The 24,635-nt window shown below is 37.3% G+C and overlaps 2 protein-coding genes across 2 annotated transcripts; both read right to left on the reverse strand.

Annotated features, from left to right (window-relative positions):
• Nucleotides 1-1,055: 1,055 nt before the first annotated feature.
• Nucleotides 1,056-13,053, reverse strand: LOC109040904 (uncharacterized). The gene is made up of 3 exons (XM_019057008.2): nucleotides 12,274-13,053; nucleotides 10,542-10,743; nucleotides 1,056-9,768 (listed from the first exon to the last, which is right to left on the reverse strand). The coding sequence occupies exons 1-3, from the start codon at nucleotides 12,310-12,312 to the stop codon at nucleotides 9,647-9,649; spliced, it is 363 nt and encodes a 120-aa protein (XP_018912553.2). The 5' UTR covers nucleotides 12,313-13,053; the 3' UTR covers nucleotides 1,056-9,646.
• A 1,099-nt stretch (nucleotides 13,054-14,152) lies between these two features.
• Nucleotides 14,153-20,702, reverse strand: LOC109040903 (uncharacterized). The gene is made up of 3 exons (XM_019057007.2): nucleotides 20,517-20,702; nucleotides 17,991-18,240; nucleotides 14,153-14,905 (listed from the first exon to the last, which is right to left on the reverse strand). The coding sequence occupies exons 1-3, from the start codon at nucleotides 20,523-20,525 to the stop codon at nucleotides 14,844-14,846; spliced, it is 321 nt and encodes a 106-aa protein (XP_018912552.2). The 5' UTR covers nucleotides 20,526-20,702; the 3' UTR covers nucleotides 14,153-14,843.
• Between the last annotated feature and the right edge of the window lie 3,933 nt (nucleotides 20,703-24,635).

Here is a 24,635-nt window from a genome sequence, read left to right on the forward strand (position 1 = left end):
GGAGTACTTAATCAACATCCAGAAGGGAATAGTGCCCAAAAGTGTCGAACCAAATCGTGGCTGTACTACAATTTTTTAAATGGAAACTGAAAGCATTGCCACGTCCACAAAGTAATAAAGCAAAAACTTTAAGGCGTCAATGGAAGCAAACATCAAGTATAATATTCAGAAACTCTAAAATGTATATTATAGGATTCGACTCACCTGGAAGTTAAGTTCGACGATTTGAAACTTACTGACGAAAATACGCCTTTGCATCTCATTTATACCCTGAGAGCACCAAGAACCAAAGTTTTCCTCCCTTTTGTCGCTCCAGTGCCAAAAATATGAGGGGGGGGGGAATTAAGATTAGCAAGAGGGATAATCAGGCCTAAACCCTGACATACATCCCGTAAATTTATGCGCGTCGGAAGTGGAGCTGATAGAGTCCGGTCTCATTCACTGCTTATGAAAGAGGAGCTGTTTTCTCTGGAGCGGAAAATCAACTAGCTCAAGGTTAATCGTTTCAGAAATATTTTTCTCGAGGAAAACAAGCTACAAACATTAGGTAACATCTATTGAACTTAAAATTCGAGCGACTCCTCTCACTGATAAGCCACAAAAGCGTGTTTTTATGTAATTGGTCAAAAAATTTTCCGCCTAAGATATATCCCACAAAAAAAACCTTGAGAGGGTGCCATTCGGACGGCAATAAACCAGAGAACTTGACCGTCCCGATTTTACAGACAAACATATATGATATGAGAAATCCGAACGGCAATTAATTCTAGGGTTTGTCTCATGCTGGTAGGCCAGCCATTTTTCTAAAAAATAAATAAATAAAAACAGGAAAAAATAAAAAAATTGCCGTCATGCCGCAGAAAAGGAGCAACTTCTGCAATTTTATCAACTATAAGTGAATATTTTGACTTCTGCTAAATCAAAAGCAGATTTCAATAGGTACCCATCATAGAAATGGTACCCAATGCTAAAGTGATTTATCAAACATGTCTGCGGCATGACGGCAATTTTTTTATTTTTTCCTGTTTTTTATTTTTTCCTTTTTTTATTTATTTATTTTTTAGAAAAATGACTGTCCTACCAGCATGAGACAAACCCTAGAATTAATTGCCGTCCCGATTTCTCATATCATATATGTTTGTCTGTAAAATCAAGTCAATGTTATCAATGTCAAGTTCTTTGGTTCATTGCCGTCGGAGTGGCACCCTCCCAAGGGTTTTTTTGTGGGATATCACTTCATTTTACGTCAGATATTTTACTTAAATCTACCAGAAAAGTATAACCAATGTTTTCGGAGAATAATAGAGGCATCCACGATCTCACAGTGTAGATTTCTTAAATAAACCATCACAAAGCCATCCCTGAACTCCTGTAAGTGGCTTCAGTTGGACACGTCAATTATTGCTACTTTGTGCGACGCAGGATTGCGTGCAGTCAAATTGAAGGCGTTTTCTCTCTCTTTTTTTCTGTTTGCTTTTGTGTTTATATTTCTAACTGGTCCCACTTTAAAATCACGGGTGACAGACATTTCTCATTGAGGAATATTAATTTATTGAAATTAAAATCTCACACAAAAAATTTTATGACAGATTCAGTCTAAATTACACAATCACTTATAAACCTACGTAATTTTGTGACCACTTTTTAGGACCTTCCTAAAGTCTCTTGTAACAGTTATAACAACCAACATAAGTCATGTTGACTGCGAGAAAAAATGCTTCAAATATTTATTAGTTGTATTAATTTTTAAAAAATAATGAAAAAGGGTGAATACTACAGACAAAGGAGCTTGTCTGCAGTGAAGTAGTCATTTTGAGTAATACTCATCTGAAGGCGTACTAACAATGAAGTAATTAAATGCAAATGCTCAACTGTGGTCTTAAATTTAAAGTTTATTTGAGCCAAAAGTTTGAAAGAATTCTTTCGAAATAATTACGCTTCCCTCAAAATATAAAAGCAACACTTGACTCCTTCATCTATGATATCTTTCAAATACATAATCCATTTATCCCACATGGAATCAGGGAAATAGAAGGAGCTTTTACACGGTGACTTTTTAGGAAAAAGGCACTAAGGTCAGCTAATGGAATGCAAAGGAGCTTAGAAAATTGATGTTTTCAATCAGCCTTTAAGAGTTATTGACTCGTATAGGTAGCTATTCGGAAACAACTTTTTGTCAAAGTCTTGATTCTCTTCAAAGAAAATGAGATATGATGATCTGTATGAAATTTATCTACAAGAATCGTAGTTGCATTCTAATTTGAGGCATTTTCTTCGATTAGAGAAGTATAATTTTTTTGACTTTAGCCTTTTGAGAGCCTGGTTTAAAGTTGATTTTTATAAAATCTTCATCCAACTACCAACATAAATCAATGTTCGTCTTCTTTTGAATGGAACACGGAGACTGGAGTAATATTGAGAATCCCTTTCTCTCAATATTCACCCGATGATTTTATCATTGATCCGCTGTTGATGAGTTTGTAAAGAGAATAAAGATTTTCAGCAGAATTATTATTGCTAATTTACAATTTTCCCTTAAAGAGGCCTGAAAAGCTCTCTTGGGTGACATCAAAGAAAGCTTGCTAGATACTTAAAAAAATTTCTTGGAGGTAAGTTTCCTGTTCTTTTAAATGCAAGACAATTATGCAAAACTATTAAAGAATGAGTTGATGATAACATTTTAATTCTTGCAATGAATCAATAAAGTGAAAACACAGAATTTTCTATTTTATAGACAGTTTAATAATCATTTTATATATTTGATTTATGGATGCATTTAGAAATCCATGTAAGATTTGACTAAGATAACTGTGCATGAGTAACACTGGAATATAAAAAGTAAACAGAGTGAAGAAAAAAAAGAAAGGGCTAGTTAAACAGAAACATTTTTATATAAGACTAGCAGGAAACCCGTGCTACGCACAGGAAAACCCCACCATCAGCAATCACTGTGATTAGTGATCAGTTACTAATTGTGTTTCTGAATTATTATCTACTATTTCAAAATTGGCGAGACGCACTGGTTTGATTAAAAAGTAGAGATTAGTAGTATGCTGCTATTTTGGTCCGTTCTGCACTAAGCTCACATGATAATTATAATAAAAAAAATACCCAATCAAAAGTTGGTTATTTTCATGAAGATTTGTTACTTTTGTCAGTTCAATGTTCAATTGAAGTTAGCTGATGAGTTTCAGCCGCGAAAATTACGGGATTTAGCCAGCGGTTTCGTTTAATTCACAGCAATGGCGGGTTTGTCATCTACATCGCGGAGAAAACTTGATTTTTCCAGGGATTTTGTAAAACAAATTAGAAATTACACGACAATCACCACGGTATCACGGCAAATACGTCGTGTTCCTAGCGAATTTTTAAGATCATTACAATTGCGCGTTATTCACATCAATATCGTGGCATACACGCGAATTTCTGACTCAATTAAGACTACGTAAATGTGCGCATAAAACTCATAAACATCTGTTACTTGAGATGGGCGAAAACGTATGATTTTCCTTCAATTTTGTATGATACCACATACCCACTCCGGAGTTCAAATAGTTGCTCGCTTCAATTCTGCTTGTTAAAAGTGACGAATTGGAAGAATCCAATCTAAATTTCACGAGAACTATGGGATGTAACCATCGGTTTCCCTATATAAGATTTAATGTTTTGAAATTTAAAAAAAAAAAAAAAAAAAAAAAAAAAAAAAAAAAAAAAAGAGTATTAGTGATGACTTAAAAATTTGCAAGTAAGACTCATGTGTTTCGGTTCCACGATCGGAGTCAAATATTGATGAAATGCGCGCGAAACCCCCGCTTCTCCGATTGAAGCGTTGCACACCGTCTTTATGTTCCATTTTTATTTATTTATTTTATTAATGAAGCCAAGCAACAGCTTCTCTCAAAATTTCCCGAGAATTTGCCTTAATCATTTCAAAACAAGATAAAAGTAACAAAAAGTAACCCCAGGCGACGTGAAGACTAAATCACAACAATTTTTTTACCTTCGAACTTGAGCAGGTAAATTTTTTCAAAAAAAAAGAAAAAAAGAAAAAAACGAAACGAAAGGTTCCGCGGAGCACATTTTTCACTAATCTCGCAAAAAAAAAAAACGGAAGGAAACTCGAACCAATGCGCGAACCAATCGCGAAAATCGCGAACCAATGCCGTAGAATGAAGAGACTACGTCAGTCTCTTTATTCTATGCCGATGCATAGACAGATTTTCCAGATTTTCACATCCCTGAGAGAGTAGCCCGGCAACGGATGCACGAGTCGGAGCTCGCAACAATCATGGCGCGGCGTTTCCAACAGCGCGACGCCGAACTCGTTCCATCTTCCTCGCACTCGTTGGCCGCTTAACCCCTTCCATCTTCCTCGCACCCGTTGCGCGTACCAGAAGAACACACGTAAAATTTATCAGCTGTCTTTCAGCGCGAAACGCGGAAATCGCTCCATCTCGCTCGCACTCTCTCTCGCACCCGTTGTCCTTACGGGAAAATCGACCCACGCGGACCGCGATATCCCGCGAACCGGCGGGCGGATCGCGAAATCCTCCCTTATCCGGCGCCTCGGGGTAGAGAGGGATCCCAGTGCGGAATCTCAGGGTCACCCGGCCTCCCGTTCACGAGATCCGCTGATACGTGAGTGAGTCAGTCAGTGAGTGAGTCAATCAACGTGAAGTCTGCTTTATTAGTATAGACTAGCAGGAAACCCGTGCTACGCACAGGAAAACCCCACCATCAGCAATCACTGTGATTAGTGATCAGTTACTAATTGTGTTTCTGAATTATTATCTACTATTTCAAAATTGGCGAGACGCACTGGTTTGATAAAAATGCAGAGATTAGTAGTATGCTGATTAAAGCTGCTATTTTGGTCTGTTCTGCAGTAAGCGCATGTGATAATTATAATAATCAAAAATACCCAATCCAAAGTTGGTTATTTTCATAAGGATTTGTTACTTTTGTCAGTTCAATGTTTAATTGAAGTTAGCATGGTGAGTTTCAGCCGCGAAAATTACGGGATTTAGCCAGCGGTTTCGTTTAATTCACAGCAATGGCGGGTTTGTCATCTACATCGCGGAGAAAACTTGATTTTTCCAGGGATTTTGTAAAACAAATTAGAAATTACACGATAATCACCACGATATCACTGCAAATACGTCGTGTTCCTAGCGAATTTCTAAGATTATTATAATTGCACGTTATTCACATCAATATCGTGGTATACACGCGAATTTCTGACTCAATTAAGACTACACAATGTGCGCATAAAACTCGTAAACATATGTTACTTGGGATGGGCGAAAACGTATGATTTTCCTTCAATTTTGTATGATACCACATACCCACTCCGGAGTTCAAATAGTTGCTCGTCTTATTTCTGCTCGTTTAAAGTGACGAATTGGAAGAATCCAAATTCAATTTCACGAGAACTATGAAATGTAACCATGTGGAATGGTTTCCTTATATAAGATTTAATGTTTTGAAATAAAAAAAGAAAAAAAAAAAAAAAAAAAGGCATGTCGAAGCTATGTTCTAGTTTTGCTCCGCTGTCAGCACCGCGTCTGCAGGCGCAGTGTGACCGAGCCGTCATCACAGTACAAAACGCCTTCAATCTAGCAAGCGGCAATGTGGACATCCCCCGTGGAGTAATAGTTCTATCAAAAGCGCCTTCCACGATCGGAGTCAAATATTGATGAAATGCGCGCGAAAACCCCGTTTCTCCTCCGATTGCAACGTTGCACATCGTCTTTATGGTCCATTTTGGTTTATTTATTTTATTTTTGAAGCCAAACAACAGCTTCTCTTAAAATTTTCCGAGAATTTGCCCAAATCATTTCCAAACAGAAGATAAAAAAAGTAACAAAAAATAACCCTAGGCGATGTGAAGACTAAATCACAACAATTTATTTACTTTCGGACTTGAGCAGTTAAATTTTCGCAAAAAAAAAGAAAGAAAAAAAAACAGAAAACGGAAGGCTCCGCGAAGCACATTTTTCACCAATCTTTTGCAAAAAAAAAAAACGGAAGAAAACAAAAGGATCCGCGGAGCAAATATCTCATACTTTCGCAGAGGAGACCAATGCCATAGAATAAAGAGTCTATGCCAATGCACAGACAGATTTTCCAGATTTTCACATCCCCAAGAGAGTAGCCCGGCAACGGATGCACGAGTCGGAGCTCGCAAAAATCATGGCGCGGCGTTTCCAACAGCGCTACGCCGAACTCGTTCCATCTTCCTCGCACTCGTTGGACGCCGAACTCCTTCCATCTTCCTCGCACCCGTTGCGCGTACCAGAAGAACACACGTAAAATTTATCAGCTGTCTTCCAGCGCGAGCCGCGGAACTTGCTCCATCTCGCTCGCACTCTCTCTCGCACCCGTTGTCCTTACGGGAAAATCGACACACGCGGACCGCGATATCCCGCGAACCGGCGGGCGGATCGCGAAATCCTCCCTTATCCGGCGCCTCGGGGTAGAGAGGGATCCCAGTGCGGAATCTCAGGGTCACACGGCCTCCCGTTCACGAGATCCGCTGATACGTGAGTCAGTCAGTCAGTGAGTGAGTCAATCAACGTGAAGTCTGCTTTATTAGTATAGATTATTTTCCACATAATTTCCATTTGTCAAAAACGTTAATAGGAGGAAAGAACATTAGCAAGGGAAACAATCATAAGATAGAAAGCTTCGGGAGGGTTCCATTTTTTTACCACATCAAAAAGCAGAACAACTGGTTACTTACTTAGTGTCATGAAAGGAAGAGTAAAGACTATAAGTATGATGTAACCGTGGAATAATAAGTGCATTTATATCGAGTCAATTTCTTTTCAATAATATGACGGGATTTATACTACCGATGATTTGGGTACTTTAGCCCCAAAATACCTTAAAATCTACTTTATCTTCTAGGAGTTCGACAGAATTTTTCCTTTCTTCGCTTAAATTATTCCGTAGCACTTTTCTTCAAGAATCTGATAAGATTTTGCTTGAGGCAGATCAAAAAACTTAAATTCGTTCGAATAGTTTTCTAGATTCACAATACACGGTCTCATCAAGGTGCGTCGTTGACCTTGCAGTGTTGGATCGTGAATTCTCTTGTTGTGCTGCTTGCCTATTTTGAAATCTCTGTAAATGAAAACTAAAGGGGTTGATATGTACGAGTTAATGACGCGCCTTATCAACACATTGTGTTGGAGTTCACTGCTTGTATTTCAGTGTAGTTCTCAAGATATCTCAACAAAACACCTTACAAAGCCTCTGCTTAGTACCCAACAAAGTCAGATTATCATTATTATGCGAGAAGTGTACGTCTAAATTGTAATCCTACAATTTGACCATTACTCTATTTATTTCAATTTTTTTCTCAAATAGGAAGAGCCTTTGAGGCGTTGGTGCAGAAAGGGCATTTCTGGGTTGCTAGAATCTCAGAAGATCATCAGAGTCTCCAGTGCTAATTTTTATCTTAGAGAGGAAACTAATCGGTGAATCTTCTGAAATTCTACGTTTTCATCATTGTAAAATCATTCAGAATATTCAGTTAAAAACACAACGAATTGCATGCATTTGCTTTAATCATAACGGATGAAACCTTTACAGGAGATTTTGAGACACTGCAGCCAAAAAATGCTTTTTCTGCATCCAGCGTTTCAATTTTAATGGATTGAAGCACAGTTTCAGCCTGGCTCTTATGGTTCCTTATGGTTACTTATGGTTCCACGTTTAAGGCGTCAAAATATTGCAACTGCATTGATTTATTCCGTTAATTGTAATTTGAAAGATCGACAAACTTTACAGAGACTTGATTTCGAACATCTGTTCAGGGCTTTATTACTAATGGTCCTTCCATTCAAAATGTGAATAATGGACCGATGTAAGATACGGGAGACAACAGGAGGAGAACGATTAAATAAGGGATCAAAATTAAAATTACCTGATTTTTCTCACGAAGAAGAGGCAAAATTCAGCCCATTATAAGCACGAAAAAAATCAACAATAAACACTAGAGATATCTGGAGGATTTTTTTGGTCGGAATCAGTACAAAAATCTTGTCTTATCATTTCACTGAATAGCTGATCATTGGAGACAATTAAAAACACATTATAACGGAGGAAACTGATGCATTATATCAATGTACGGGGGCTAATCCGACCCCCCCCCCCCCTCCGTGAATGAGGAATAATCGTTTGTGATTTTTGTTGGGGAGACACGCACGTATTGCATAACGGCGCAATTTATCTCCAACCACTCTCTTTGCAATTGAAAAAAAAATTGACGGAACAAAATCGAAAGTGACCTTAAAAATGATGACCGACAGTGGAGGCCTCTAGTGAGAAAATGAATCAATGTTTCGTGGTTCCTCCTTGCGTCGATTGAGAAAAGAGCTAGCACAGAACGAGACTAAAAGCTCGTTTTGACGAGTTTTAGTAAAAAAAAAACTTAAGCCCCATCAAGATTGAGCCAAGAAGGAGAGGCTTAAATTTGTATTCCTCCATAGGGAACAATATTTAAGATAAAAATCAACACATATTTACATAACTACATTATTTTTCTCTCGACTTTATATTTACTATAGCAGAGTATTTCGGGGTGTTCACGTAAAAACCACTATTGCTCAATTTTCGAAATGTGTTAGGTTCTGTTTACTCCTCTCTGTTTAATTCGGTTTTTTTGTTGGTTTCATCGTGAATACCCCGGAGTGATATGTAATTCGTGAACAGGAGTCAAGATCAGACAAATCTTTCTTGCTGAAAATAAAAATTTGTGTGGTTGATTTCTTTACGGTGATACGTGCTCCTCTAAATGAGCCAGAAATAATAATTTCCTATTGCAAAATGTAGCCTGAATTATAGAAACGCCTTAATGCAACTATTCCGGCTTCATGGATATCTATTTTGCAAATTCAAACAAATGAAGGCGCACTGACTTCTTTGCATATCTGGCCAAAACGCGCCAAATCCGCCGCGCTCTTTTTCTGGCTGTAAAATGATTTCTTAATTGGACATATTTATGCTAAAAGAAACTATGTGCATAGGCTTTGCGTTATACAACATAGTTCCTTTTAGCATAAATACGTCCACTTGAACAAGATGCATTTGTAAATACCAGTTTTTAGCTACGTCGGCATTATTCTATGCATTGCACCTGCATGGCTTGCAACACCACAGTGTCTTCTTGTGCATTACATCGATAAGTGCGTTATTGTTGTGTGATGGCGTGAAATCATAATAATATTACGAGGCGTGTTTTAAACACGTAAAATGTAGAAGGTAAAATTATTCGATGAATATACAAAGGCATGATTTACTTACATTATTATGAGCTTCCCATAGGAAAAAATTTAAAAACAGTATTGAGAATATTCAAGGGTTTCCATATATCGAGGGCGAAACTGCACAAATGCGTGAGTATCTCGGATTTCGGCAATGCAGACTTCGCTCCATACTTTATTTTCTACATGGAAAACTACTGGATGCCATTTTTTAAAAATGTTAGTGATTTTCCTTCTCTTTAAAGAGAATATTCTGTGAAAACTTCAAGCTATGATGTTGGTTCAGTTTCCCTTTAGGAAATAAAAAGTAGCGGAGATTTCAAAACTCCGCCACGGAAATACGCATTTTGTTCAGTTTCACCGTCGAAATGTAACTTTTAGCCTATAATTGAACTATAGCCGCTCGCTAGAGGATACGTAATAGTGTCAATTATACCGACTAAAGTAGCTCCCGTTTGCCACGGTCCATAGCCATCGGGGTTCGATTGAATAGCAATAACTGAAACAAAGAATTGAATGAAAGAAGGAATATGATATCGAGTTAAAACAGCAATTAAAAAGCGTTTTTAAAGGATGCAAGGTTAGAGAAAACTCCAGATAATTCACAGTTTGGCATGTATAGCATGTCTTACAAAAGGACTCAGAATACCTACGATAATGGAGCTTTTGTATGTGTCAGGAATTTGCGATTTAAGCACTGGCTCCCCTGTAAAATTTAGCGACAAAGACGATAGTGCCACTGGATTTCTCTGAAATCAACTTCAAACCTCAAAAAAGCTCTCAAAGTTGAGGCCGTACTGTAGAAGATATCGAACGCTACCCTGAGAGTCAGTGGCGTAGCGTGCTTTGCGATATATCGATAGATCTGTCATTCAAACCTATGGAAAAGGATCGATAAACAGGGTGTTCGCAGCGAACACCTTAATAATCGATTCTTTGCCATAGCTTCAAATGGAGAAATATCGATAATCTATCATTCACGCCACGCCTCTGCTGAGAGTCCACCTCTATATCGAGTCCACCTCTATATCGAGTCCTTCTTCACATCAAGTCAAACTCTTCGTGCAAAGATAGGAAGGAAGTACATTTACAGGGTTGCCATCTTATTAAAGGACTCAAAAACTGAAAACACGATAACCCTGACAATGTTTTTGCTTCCGACGCTTGAATGAGTGTTCCTTAACACGATAAGGTTTTTGAAGAATTGATTATATGATATTACTGACATGCCTCTTGTTATACCTCTGAGATAAAATCAGAATGGATTATTACCAGGTTGAGGAGAAGGGTAGCCTCCATTGTAACCACCGTAACCAGTATTCTGGCTAGGCCCGCATATCCCTATCCCCGGAAAAATACATCCAAGGGCAACGTCACGTGAACTTCTCGTGAGCTTAACTGATTCGCCTGATTCTAGAGGTGCACAAGTTGCCAAAAAGATTGTTGCCATCAAATAAACTGTAATTTGTATGATCTGTAGGCGGGAATGGAAAAGATCATGTTATGAGAAAACATTCAGCATACAGCGAAGCAATTTTTTTGTCCCCAGCAGACTTGAATGTCATGAATATCCTAGTAGCATTTTCCAACGGGAAAATCGCGATATTTTGCAAATAGGTTGCGATTTGTTTACAATTTTTTAGCGATAAAATCGTAGGATAATCAACACCTGTGCGATCATCCTCAATCTTGTTGTGATTTTATTTCCACATAAAATCGAAAATACTATACCACAATTATTTTCGATAATATTGCAATAAATCGCCATCGATAAAATCGCGATGTATTCTCCAAACAGATTGCAACTCATCGCGATCACTGCTACTTGGGATAGGGAGTGAAATCCACTATATTAGAGAGATTTAAATCCTCAAAAGGGGTCAAATTAGCTCCATACCCCTGTCACCTCAGTTGACCGGGAGCAAAGAATTGCATTCCAGTTTTCACTCTACAATTTTTAATAGCGTTATGGCTGTCTGTAATTATGAGTGTACATGTGTGATTCTCTATTAAAGTTAAAGGTATCCTAGTAGCAAACTACCTATAATTCTCAGAGAAACAAACTTTCTGCATTGTAAAAGTGTTTTTGAAAAAACGGTCATCGCCCGCGGGAAAATTTCAAGGATATCATTCGGGGAGGGCAGTGAGGTTAAAGTTTCTCCCTCCCTCTCACTTGCAAAAACTGCCTTATAGTGAGCAATTTTGGTTGAAGTTGTATCAATTTTAGGGAATTTTTCCAGACTACATAAAGATTTGCCCTCACACCCTTGTAAGTATAGCTTTCTCTTGACAACTTTTGTCCCCCTGAACTTTAGCTAAAATGACACCCTTGAAGATTTTCTGTGCTACAACTTCATTGTAGTTTGTTAAAAGAGGTACCTTTTACAGCATGCTTGGATTGAGTAGAATTTGCGATCAAATGATTGGTTTAGAGGTGGTTTATGCATCACGTCTAAGCTAGAGTTAACATTAATTACCCAAATAACTTTGCATGTTTAGTCACGCTATCGCCCTAAAAGTAATGCCAACAACAGCAAAGATAAAATATTTTTAACAATAGTCTCATGATATAATAAATTCCCTAACTTAGACTTGACTTAACTTGGAAAATATCCAACTTTGTATATAAACTTACGTGAGTCGGACGCCTTTTGAGTATACTTAACCCATTTTTAGAACAAGAAAAACTTATATTTTTAAACGGATAATTAAAAATAAAAATTATCAATAAAGGTAAAACCATGATTGAAAAAATGGAACAGTTAAATGATATATTTTAAATATCCAAAATGCCTAAGATTCATGTTCACTCATAATAAAGTTTACATAAATGTAATGCAAGTCAAGTATAATTTTGTGTTTCCTCACATTCTCGTTCGTTTATAAAATAAAATTTCGCTGTATTGCAATGCGAGTCAAGTGTAAATTTGTGATATTTTTATAATGCGGGATATCATTGATTAAAATTATACATTTATTGCGTTAATATATTTGAATTACCTACCACATGTGCTGCGATGGAATTAAACTGATGCCAATGCATTCTGGACACAATAAAGAAAACAAAGACCTTCAAAGTTATCCGTCACCGTTACGTTGTTGAATAGAAGGAGTTCAAGATCATGTTCCATCACACACTGAGCTGATGGTCTCTTAAACGCATCAATCATTAAAAACACATTACGAACAGTAAGATTGTTTCGATCGCCAATGGTCAAAGACTAGATCAATCGCCTGTAGATGAGTAGAGTTTTTTTGAGATTTTCTATGATAGTACCGCGTCGTAGAAAGCATAAAATTGTGTATTTTCGCACTGGTAGTGCAAAACTTAAAATCTTAGGTGTTGTTGCTTTCGCATAGTCTTTCATTGTATATACGTTCAAATAGCATCGTTTTCTTTCATTCGTTTCAAAAGTTAAAGGTTCAACGTTAAGATATTGGTGGATGGAATAATTTCGCACGAGCATAGCCTGAATATGAAACCTAGTCATGTTCAATATCAGTTCAGCAGAGGGTAGCTTTTGTTAAGATTAGGGCTGTGCTAACTTTATTAAAATATGGTTTCCGGACTGATCGTGCTCAAAAATGATACTAGCATATTCCTGAATCCGAACTTTACAGGACAGGAGCCTTCAAAACTCGGACCATAGCTTCAAATGGGGAAATATTGATCACTCACATCTTGCCACTGATCTTCTCCGTGGAGAACTAATAGTAAGCTACTCGAAGAACATTTAGTTAACTCGCTGCTTACTTTGACTGAACCTTCAAATGGTGTGTCATTTTGCCGGTGGATATGACCCATTTCAAATTTGACTTCGATTATACAACGGGAAGGCAGCATATACCTAGGATCGCAAATAAAGCGAATAAAATGTTTATTTAAAAATCTGAGGTTTACTCGACTTAGTAAGCTTTTATTGAACCTTAAATGGACTACATTTTGCAATTTGGAACTATAAATTCTAGCCCGGTTTAAAAACAACGTATGTGCCAATAGTTTCCCTGTGCACATAAGTGTTTTTCCAGAGGAGCCAGAATTTATAGTTCCAAATTGCAAAATGCAGTCCAAATGATGTTGAGCCGCTATTTTTTTCGCCGCTAAATGAATATCGTTCATTTAAAGTTCGCCTTCAATTTCATCGTACATAGGTAACAAACGTACTGGGGAGCGCGAATTCTCCTGCGTTAAAAAAGTTACGAAGTTATCTACTCCTAAAACACATCTATCTTGCTCCATAAACGTTGATAGATTAAATATAGACAATGCGTGAGCCCACTCGTAGATACCATGCATTTGAGGTTCGCCTTCAATTTTGCCGAGTAGGCAACAAACGCACCAGGAAGCGACTGTTAAAAAACACACTAGCTGCCTGTAAGCTTTGCATTTCCTTAGTAACTTCTGAGAAAATTGCAGCATGAAAATTTCTTATTTTCCCAATGTAGGAAATAGTTAGTTAGTTAGTTAGTAAGTATAATTTTAAGACATTCAGCGTCTCAGGCTATAAACGTCTTTACAGATAATTTTGAAAATGGGAGTATAAACGAAAATTTAGATTTTTAAATTAAGAGAGGTGAAGAGTTTTAGAATTTTGGTGGTAATATTGGGTTCATCGCATGTAAGTGGATTTGTATTTCTGTTGATTGTAGGGGAGATAATCCTCATAATTTAGAGTGAATCATTCGTACTTTAACTTTCAACCTGGGCAAATATGGATAATTTTTCTTCAGTTTTTTTCTCTTCAAAATAGATTTTGTGAGGACTGTGTGCGGGATAGGATTAATATAACAAATACCATCTTTTCCTCTACCACTGTTTTATCTAAAGTGACGAACATAATTTGCACTTTGTCTTTCTCTGCATGCACCATTTATAAGGCCAATGTAAGAAAAGTCATGATGTACATGTTCTCATGACGACATTCACCACGGACTCACCAAGGAAATGCCAAAGAAATTACTGGACTTATAGGGGTGCATTAGGGACAGATTTTGTTATTTTCTCGTAATCAATCCTCGTTAGAAACAAGTGTTGAATTTTTTATTTTTTTATAAACATAAAAGTATAACATTTTAATAAGACAGCTATAGAGGAAACTGTTAAAATTCACTAAAAAGAAAACCCTTTTTTGGTAGAATTTACAAGAGAGAAAATCTTACCTAATTTTTCCAGAAACCTCTGAGAAGATCTGCTGTAGTTTTTCAACACGAAAAATTCTTTTTAAAAAAGTGTCAACAAAAAAATAAAATAAAACCTATAACAGTTTTTTCAGAGCTACAACGTAAATTGTATTAAAAGTAAATCTTACTTAAAAACACTGCAAAAGGGTTTCCTTTTTCGTGAATTTCAACAATTTCCTCTACAGTTTTTGAAATCTGAACCATCAAAACTCGGTTCTGTGACACGCTGAAATTCCTTGGTCGGACACAAGTTTCAGCTGAAAGAAATTTGCAGGTTGTGGCGTCTTTATGGTGTTTATTTGAGGAACAATAGGAACAGGATGCGTCTAAATCTCCGCAGAAGTTTCCGGAAAAATTTCAGTCTCCACAGACCTCGGCGCAAAAACAGGCCTCTTATTTGCCGGCCGCGGCGGCTGCTGCAGCACCCCCTGGACCCGCTGCTGCTGCTGCTGCGGCTGAAAAAGAAACGAAACCAAACAAAAAAATTAAAAATCTCGCACAATTGACAATGCCAAGACCAGATGAACTGGAACACCCTATAACGCTTCAAAATTTCACTTGAAGCCGCCTGTTTATTGTGTTAATGGGTGAAAATTTCACATCGAAAATATCAGGAAATGTTCATCAAATCTAAAAAAAAAAATCACACAAAATTTCAAAAGAAACTCTGCAGCCACTTTTGAGAAAATGCATCAGTTGTCAAACAAAACTCAGTAACTCTGCAACGCAACTAACAATACGCTATTCGAACAAGAAAATGGATCGAAAAGGCTTTATATTAAAGGAAAAAAGGAAAAAAAACTGCATTGATACAGCTGTCAAATATTCGACAGAAGTGTCATTATTAGCCAAATACGAATACATTTTATCTAAAAGGAAATTCATTTTGGCAAACAATCATTAAAGTTGCCATAAATTTGCAACATTTTTGGGCCAATGTCACTGAAGATGAACCGCGGGCACTCCAAATCCGCGAATAATCGAGATTCTATCGCACGTTTTTAACATACGTATGATCTAGGACACTAGCGTGTGTTTCTCGGTCATAAATTTTGATATCGATTTTTCGGTTCACGGACAACTGACGAATAGCTCCTAAAAAACTTGCCTTCGTTCGTGCCATTGAGATCCCTTTTCTCGAGGATGGTCATATATACATAGCATCAGTGGCGAAGCGTGAATGATCGATTAGCGATATTTCCCCATTCGGAGCTATAGTAAAGAATCGATTGGTCAAGGTATTCGTCGCAAACACCCAGTTTATCGATCCTATTCCATAGGTTTCAATGGCAAATCTATCGATATAATACAAAACACGCCACGACTTCTGATATGCAAGATGACGCCCGTTGATATGCAACTCTGTTTATCGAGAACAAATTGAAAGCATCATAAACTAGATAGAAAGGCTAGTGGAACGGTGAACTCGAAATAAAATAATATTTTGTGCCAGTGTTTTTTTTTCTTCTTGTATTTTCCCCACCCCTTTCCTCTCCCTCTCCTCTTTTGTTCTCGCATTTGTAAAGGGGTATACGTACTATCCGTAAATACACGCTGAGTTGAACAAGTTGGAACAAGATTTGAATGTGTAACGACCTATCCTCCTTTTCATGGTCTTCAAGCAAAAGCAAAGTGCCGATTTAAAGGTCGCAACGCCGGTGCCAATGAAGGAAGTGCAAGTGAAAGGATAAAAGGCAAAAATGGTAGGCGCGGTAGAACCTTAAAGCTCCTCCGTTCAGCTCCACACACGCTGGAAAATCGTTTTGCTTTACATCGTGCTATTTCTGAAAGTGCTCCTCAAACAAGGAAATATCGTACTTTTAAACAAGCAGGTTTTTTTCTGCATGCTTTGCTCATTTCCATGCCACTTACATCCTACCATACCTATTTTGCACCAAATCTGTATTCGTTTCGACACCATCTCTCCTTCCAGGATCTATTAGATCACTCTCCATATTTTTGGAGGACAATTGCTGAGGAACACAGCCACGGCATTCATCTACAACTAAATTACCCTTTATTTCATGTGAAAACGATTTCACCAGCTAATATTCTTACCTATTACAGATGAAGCTGTTGAACTTTACAAAAAAACTAGTAAGAAACTAGATTAGTAGTCTACTGGTATTTCTGCTTTACTAAGGAAGAGCGAAATATGAGTCCTTAGACGTTGCAAAATTTCCTATGATAAAATAAGCATTTTTAGGGAAACTTACGAATAGTTTTCTTCCAATTTTTCTCAGGAATTTATACGCATAATATTAGCTGAAATGCCTGAACATTTCAAGAACGATAATAAAAAATTCCTCGAACATAAATATTCTTTAGAGGAAATTTGGCAGCGTCCATTTGTTCTTACAAAGTTTTCCACAGCTTGGCAGACTTCATTTTCTTCTTTTCAATCAGGAATTAAACTCCTAGAGAACAACCTTAGGAGTTGATAAAGATTGAAAGCTAACCGGACCACGTTTAAAGAGGAACCAAGCCTCATCAGCTATTGTCAATTTTAACTGAGCAATATGATTTTTTATAAGAGAACGTTTGTGCGGATTTCTTCAGAGCTTTTCAGGAATTTGCTTCAGACTATGCAGAAAATTCACTGAATTTGCACAAAAATCCGCACAACCGGTCTCACGTAAAAAATTAAACTGCCCAATTAAATTTGGCAATAACTGATGTGACTTTGGTCCTTTCTAATTAACGCGGTCGGACTAGAACCAGCCTAACTGTATTTCACGTCACCAGACGCTTCCTTGTCTCGTGTTTTTACGGTGAAACGAAGCAACATGACGCTTTGAAACTCTCTGAGACTTTACTTCAGATTGTAAAGAATGTATCAAAAACATGTCAAAGCAGAATTTTGACTATACTTTTTTGTCAACGATATGATAGGAGATTACGCAACGTCTGACGTAGTTAGGCTGATTATATAGATTAAATTTAGCAATAAGGAGCCGCTATTTCTGGCTCATTTCAGTAACAACATATCGACGGTGAAACTACCAAACCACGTATCTCGGTTTGCGACGTCGCAGACTTCCTGTCATACTTTATTTTTTAAATGAAAAACTACTTAACATCCAGTCTTGAAAATTTCTGTGATTTTTCCTCTTTGTGCGGAGAAAATTCCGTGAAAATTTCAAGGAATGACATTGATTTGGTCTACTTCAAAAAAATAAAATGTGAGCGTAGATTTTTAAACACCGCAAACGAGATACGTGGTTTGGTAGTTTCACCGTCGATATATGCCATTGGTTTCCCTATGCAGATATGCGCATTTATAGGAGAGCCAAAGATAGTGGTTCCTTATTAGTAATCCATATTAGGAGCCGTCCAAAGACAGATTACATTTTGCAATAAGGAATCACTATTTCTGGCTCATTTCAGAAACAACATGTATGCCGTTGGTTTCCCAATGCAGAAAAGTTTTTTAACAGAATAGCCAGAGATAGTGGTTCCTTATTTCAAAATGTAATCCAAATTAGACACCGGTTTTGATACCTTATTTCATCTGCACATAAATTGAGAGCTGATTCTTACCGCCTCCAGGATAGTAGTGAGGGTATCCGTAGCCATACGGATGGTAACCATAGTAAGCAGGGTAGGCTTTAGGTGAATCAACGCTTAGGGCAAAACCGAGGCCGAAATCGAAACTTTTTGCGATTTTTTTAAAACCAAGTCCGAGCCCAAGTCCAACACTCTCGTCGGTTTTTAAGCTCTCGCCGGATTCAAGAGGTGCGCAAGCTACCATAGCGATGACGGCCATCAAGCAAACTGAAATCCTCATGATCTGTCGAAATAAAATGTGAAGTTAATTAAAAAAGTAAAAAAGGAGATGCTGAGGGAAAACGTCGTATGAGCTTCCGATTGTCACCGAATTTCCGCCGATGGGATAATTATTCTTTCGGGAAGTTGTGAGTGTCTTCCCTGAAACATTTCAGACACTGAAAATCTCTGAAATATTGAAAACAAAATAATTCACTCGTTCCTCAACATATTCATGTTTTATCAGAGGAAATTCGGCGACGCCTGAGAATTTCAACGGCGCGTCTTCCGCAGTGCGATCAAAAAGTCTAACGCGAAAATGCAATTAACGATGGAATTACATTGATTTTACACCATCTTGCAGTAAGCAATGCACATACATGTATTTGCAATGCAAAGAAAAATCGCAAATTATTCCATTTTAACGTAACATGGTTTTCAAAGAAGGAAACCCCTTCAATTAGTATTATAGGCAACGTATACAACACTATTATTCAGCTAGGATAGAGCAGCGGCTTGATTGTTAAATCGATATCGAATGACCTTAATAGATAAAAAGTATCGCCAAGATAGGGATTTATCGATTAGTAACATTCGATAACGATTCAACAATCGACCCTCTGGTATAATATCGTTATGCACTCACAAGCGGTTGCAACTTGCGTTACCCGAGAAACCGTCCAAAGGCCAAAAAAAAACGTTTAGTATTCTGCCTTGCTAAGGAAAAACGCCGTATGAACATTTGAGAGTTGCCAAATTGCCCCGGATATAACATGTATTTTTGAAGAAAATTGTGCGTATTTTTCCTTGAAATCTTCAGACGTTTTAGATAAAATTGCGAACAAAATTGTCAGAAAAAAACTGAGGAAAAATGTACACAATTTTCATAGTAAATTAGATTTCTATTGAAGGAAATATGACAACGTCTGAAGGCTCATGCGGCGTTCTTCCTATAGCACGTGGCAGTATTGCTAGAGATATTTTTCGTTTTAAGGACACGATAATCGACGTCATTCACCTCGAATGTGCAGAAAATCTTTTTTTCCACCTTCGATTTATTCACCAATGATTTACGCATGTACAGTACAATTGGATTACATTTTGCAACGAGGAACCACTATTTCTGGCCCATTTTAGAAAAAACATACATGCCATTGGTTTCCCTATACAAATATGTGCTTTCATGGAAGAGCCAGAGATAGTAGCTCCTTCTTGCACAATGTAATCCAGTTATTATTCTTACTCCACTTGCGATTGAACCTCTTTAATAGAAAAAAAGTGAAAAAGACTGTATTTTCTATCACAGCGGTGGATGACTTTAATGAATACGCTTTTAGAAAGACTTCTTCACTACTTATCACCAACTTCCTACTTCCGTTAGTTAGACTGAAGTCGCCCGAAGCGTTTGAACTGACATAATTTTTACGAAATCACATATTGACCAAATTCTCTATTATACGCAATTTATCCATTATATCTTCGTGAAAAATTTTCTTCATGCCGAATTATTTTCTCTCAACAAAAATATTTAAAACATAACTCCGGTAATTGAAAATTGATCAGAATTAGTGACGTAATTTTTATTTTATACTGCGGCGGTGTATCATTTGGTGTAAAAGCATGGACAAATAATAATTAGAACATTTTAAAAGAATCGTAAAAGCCCCCTAGAGGGAAGATGAAAAAGGGATCGATGAAAGTATAAAAAACGGGACTAAATGATTTGATCAAATTGACTCAAAGGAATCGCGCTCATTTTCGCGTCTGAACGGGTTCGCCCCTTAAAGTCCCGGTTATTCGCCGCGCACGGACGAAAAAAATCTTAGTCCTTACAACTCTCATTGCTCATGGTGATTTTCAAGTTTTTACCTACACTTCTAGTCGCAGTAACAATTTTAATTTTGTAATTTGAAGAAAATGGGGAAACTTCGAAAAAAAATTGCAAAACTTGAATTTGGTGGTTTTAGACAAAACTGAGAGCCCGGAAAACCGGGAAAATTGATTTCCCAAAAGACGGACTTGGACTCCATCATGAGCATCATGGGATCAAAGATTAATTTCCATTACGGCAAGTGACTTTTAGTGATATTTTGCCTTATCTATTGATGACCTGGAAGAAAGGCTGGTGGTAGAGCTGCATTTCAAAAATTTTGTAAAAGAATGGGAAAAAAACCCCAAATCAATTTGGCCAGGTATTTTTAAAGATGACAGGTGAATGAAAATTTCGGGCTTGGCGTTTCATGTATATTATTTAGATTGCCAACGTATTATTGTTAGATTGTTTAAATTATATTAGATTACCTGTGTCATTGTGAGAGAGTAGCAGAGTCCGGTAATATTAGCACGACTGAGAGCCGACTGTAACTACAGAAGTCAACTGACTTAATGTTTTTGAGCGGAAACAGGTCAAAAATCTTGTTTTATCTCCGAGCGGATCAGTTTATTTTCGAGAACCATTAAAAACGCATTATCCGAGCGAGGAATTAAAATATTCTGCCAGCGCGGGGGATGAACCTATCTTTTCCTAGCCGCGTCGCGACGCCGTGGAATATTTGCGATGACATGACCCCTGGGGAGGATGTAGTTTAGGTCATAATTCTGTGTCGGCGTGGGGCACGGCACAAATACCTAGGTACTTTGTTTTATGTGCAGTCAGTATGTTATCCGAAAACCTTCATTTGTGAAAAGTAGGTGATGAGTCGTTGAAATGGTATAAAATAGAGGAATAAAATATGTGATGGAGTTAGGTGTAAATCGGATCGAGTTAAGAGGGTTAGGCACCCTAAAGGAAAGGTTCTTTTTCCTTACAGATACGAAAACCTAATTTCTCTGGGGATTACTTGTATTAATAAATATAACATTTCCTGAAATTTTGGTCAAGCGGGTTGCATACTCGTGCCCTAGACACTGGAATTTAGACAAAACAGTGTTTTGGTGGAAATGGCGCGATGTACATTGAACGCATTCCGGTTTAAGTATTGTAATGACTTCAATGTTTTATATCATTATGTATAACTGCATAGAGTGATGTGACACTTGTGACAGATAAAAATTTTAATTATGACCACACAAAGAACTTTTTTTGTGTTTCCCTTATTTCCCCTCATGCTTTGACTTTGAAATAATGTTCACATAATAATCTGGATGTATTACATTAATAATATTCCTCCGCCAAATCATAGAGCATAATTTTACGGGTTTTTTTTATTTTTTATTTTAACAAAAAAAAAGGAAGTTTCTAGGTGCAATAGAACCCAGATTAGACCATTTCCTAATCACAAGGCGTAATTGATTTTTTTACTGGATTGCGCAACTTCAGAAATTATTTAAAAATCTCCTAGACCTTTTAAAAAGAATGTAAATACATCTTCTTGTTTAGTGCGATATGTACTATGAAATAAGGAAACATTTTTTATTTTTTAATTTTTTTTTTTTTTTTGGTGTCTTACCTCCTTAAACAGAAATGTACCAAGTCACATCAAGTATAAATCAGGATGTTTGAATCTAGGGTTTGATGATGTATCCCGAATATAAGACTCAATGATAAGTACAAAGTTTAATGACCATTTTCACGTTGAAAGTATTTTTTCACTACTTTGAATTTTCGTCAGGAGGACAATTGCGAACAGCTGACTTTTTTCCCCCAAAGTATGCGACTCGATGCGTTCCTGTTATACTCAGCCCGAATGATCTTTGAGTTCAAAAAATAAGAGTATAATTTGGTTGGTTAAAGTCTATTCTGTACAATTTTCTACAGGAACATCCAAACATACACTAAACCGGCGTTTTTCCTGAACACGGCAATGCTCCGCTTGTAGATAGCTCGTCTGCTTGTCTACTCTCCAAAACGCCTGCAACATAGGCAACCAACAGTGCGTTTCATCGATGTGTTTACACATTTCCCGCCCTCGAGTGGTACACACATCATTAGCATTGTGAGCGCACACACCAGTGAAACTTTCATAACGCTTCTTGAAAAAATAACTAATCAAACGGTCCATTAATGAGCGAAGCAGCCGACGGCGCATTTTATGAGAGATCTTAACAACGTCTCTTAATTTTTTGTTCGGATGAGAGGACGGAAGAAGATTCAGATACCTAGATTTTAGATGGTGAGATTCCTCTGCAAGAAAATCGAGGAAAATTGTGCTTGGAAACAGTTATAAATCAGTGATGGTTTAGCATCTTTGATTACTCATCTATTCGCTTCAGACGGTTCAATACTATTAGCTTGTAGGAATAGGATAATAATACCTTGCAAAAGTCCACGTGATCTGCTGAGAGTGCAAAAAATGGATCGATTTTTTTTGCTAATCGACGAAATTTCAGGAACGCACATCTTAGTTTGCAGATTTTCCGTCAAACATGTATTTTTTAGATGGAAAAGTACTTACGTCATTTATTGAAAATTTCCCAGATTTTTCTTTCCCGGGTGAAAAAAAATCTGAAAATTTCAAGCAGTAGCGTTGGTCTGTTCTCGTTTGATAAAATGAAATGCAAGCGGAAATTTTAAAATGTCGCAAACAAGATGGGTGCACTTTTCTGTTAATTTACCGACGTTTTTCGGCTCTCATTACAGAACCGTTTTCCTTTTTTCACACATCCAATAAAACTTTAGGTGAGAGTTAAAGCTTTGAAATGCCACATACCTCATACCACATGCTTATCTTGAAACTTACACTCGAGGCGCAAAAATGAAAAGAAAAAGGAGATGAAGTTTTGCTGTTGAATTTTTCTTCCCCTTCACTCTTCTTTGCTCTTCTTCCTCTATTCTCCTTTTTTATTTTTCCTCTGCTTTTTATTACTTTCTCGCTCACCTCACGTAGAAGTAGTATTGTCATCCCCAAAGAAAAAAGAAAAAAAGTTGAAATCCATCATTTCTAGGCGTTTGAAGGTGCCTGGAGTAAAAAAGAAAAAAAAAAAAAAACTTGAAAAAAAAACTTGGAAAAAAAAAAACTTGAAAAAACATGTGTCCGTCCGTCAGAGGCGTCCCCCAAATCTGTGTGCAGCCATATCTCAAAATCGATTCGTTCAATTTCATTCAAAATTTGCATGGAGACCCATATCTATGGTTTATTTTTAGTTTAACTTTTCCTAAGACCCGGAAGGCGAAACGATCACTTGGGTCAAAAAAACTCGAGACTAGGGTAAGAACAGAGTAATCTTGAATTGAGGAATGATTCGACATAATATACGAAAAAAATATCAGATTCTACCTGATTGATGACAACACATGAGAAAGGTTGTTTGATTTCAGGCACTGTTATTATCTACTTACACATGACGGCACTTGGATGTAAAAATACCACAGATGAAGCTTCGTTTTCCTTTCTTAAATCACGGCGCCAGGATACGACTATTCGTACTCTATGGTTGTGCGTAATGCATGTGCAAAAATTGAAGGCTTCCCTCATTTTCACAGAAATAGCTACGTTTTCATTTTTTACATCACGGCGCCAGGATACAACTATTCGTACTCCATGTTTGTCAGTGGTGCATGTGCAAAAATTGAAGGCGCGCCGGCTTGCCTCATTTTCACAGGAATAGCTTCGTTTTCCTTTCTTACATCACGGCACCAGGATACGACTATTCGTGTTCCATGGTTGTGCGTGGTGCATGTGCAAAAATTGAAGGCGCACCGGTTTGCCTAATTTTCATCAACTACATACATATGCATCGTCGTGCATAACAGGGGAAGAGAACATCAAGAGGGGACAAGGAAGAGAGAGACACAGAACGCCTCTACTATTACACTTCCAGAGTTCTCTGAATTGCTTAAGATACGCCAGGGCTCAGGAAAACAGAACACTTATTAGATATTTAAGTCGGAGGCAATTATAAAAATCAGGCATTTTATTAAGTGCCTAGGCCGGTAGTCAAAATTTTGACAGTTTACGGAATTCTGTCACTGTATGGCGAGGAATTCACGGGTTTTCAATATTTTGGGAAGAATAACTCTTCAAATCCGCAAACTCTCCTTGTTCCTTCCTCTTTAAATGCCTCTTGTACATTTAAATGCTAACATTTTAAAAATTCTATGTCTTATGATATGCTGAAAATTTCAAAATAAATGTGCGTTCAGGAACTAAAAATCGTTTCAAACACTAAGTGTATGCTGCATATTTTTTCAGAGAATTCTGTTTTACAGGAGCAACGAATTATATTTTCTAAAATTAGGAAAATAATCAAAATGCCAATCTAAGTAATAATATTTTACTACTTGCCATGGGCATTTGAAAAAATGCCTGATTTGACTATTTGCCTTCGACATTTACACTAACACGCCAAGGAGAATATTATTACTTTTAGTGCAGGTGCCTGGTAAGCCTACCTGGAAATTTGGGTCCACATGCGATTTTTTTGGCTTACTTTATGTTTTTTGGGTCGCTGAATCCGAATCTGAAGTTTCCTACCGCTTAC

This window comes from Bemisia tabaci, chromosome 8 (assembly GCF_918797505.1).
Source record: "Bemisia tabaci chromosome 8, PGI_BMITA_v3".
In the NCBI taxonomy this organism is placed as follows: domain Eukaryota; kingdom Metazoa; phylum Arthropoda; class Insecta; order Hemiptera; family Aleyrodidae; genus Bemisia; species Bemisia tabaci.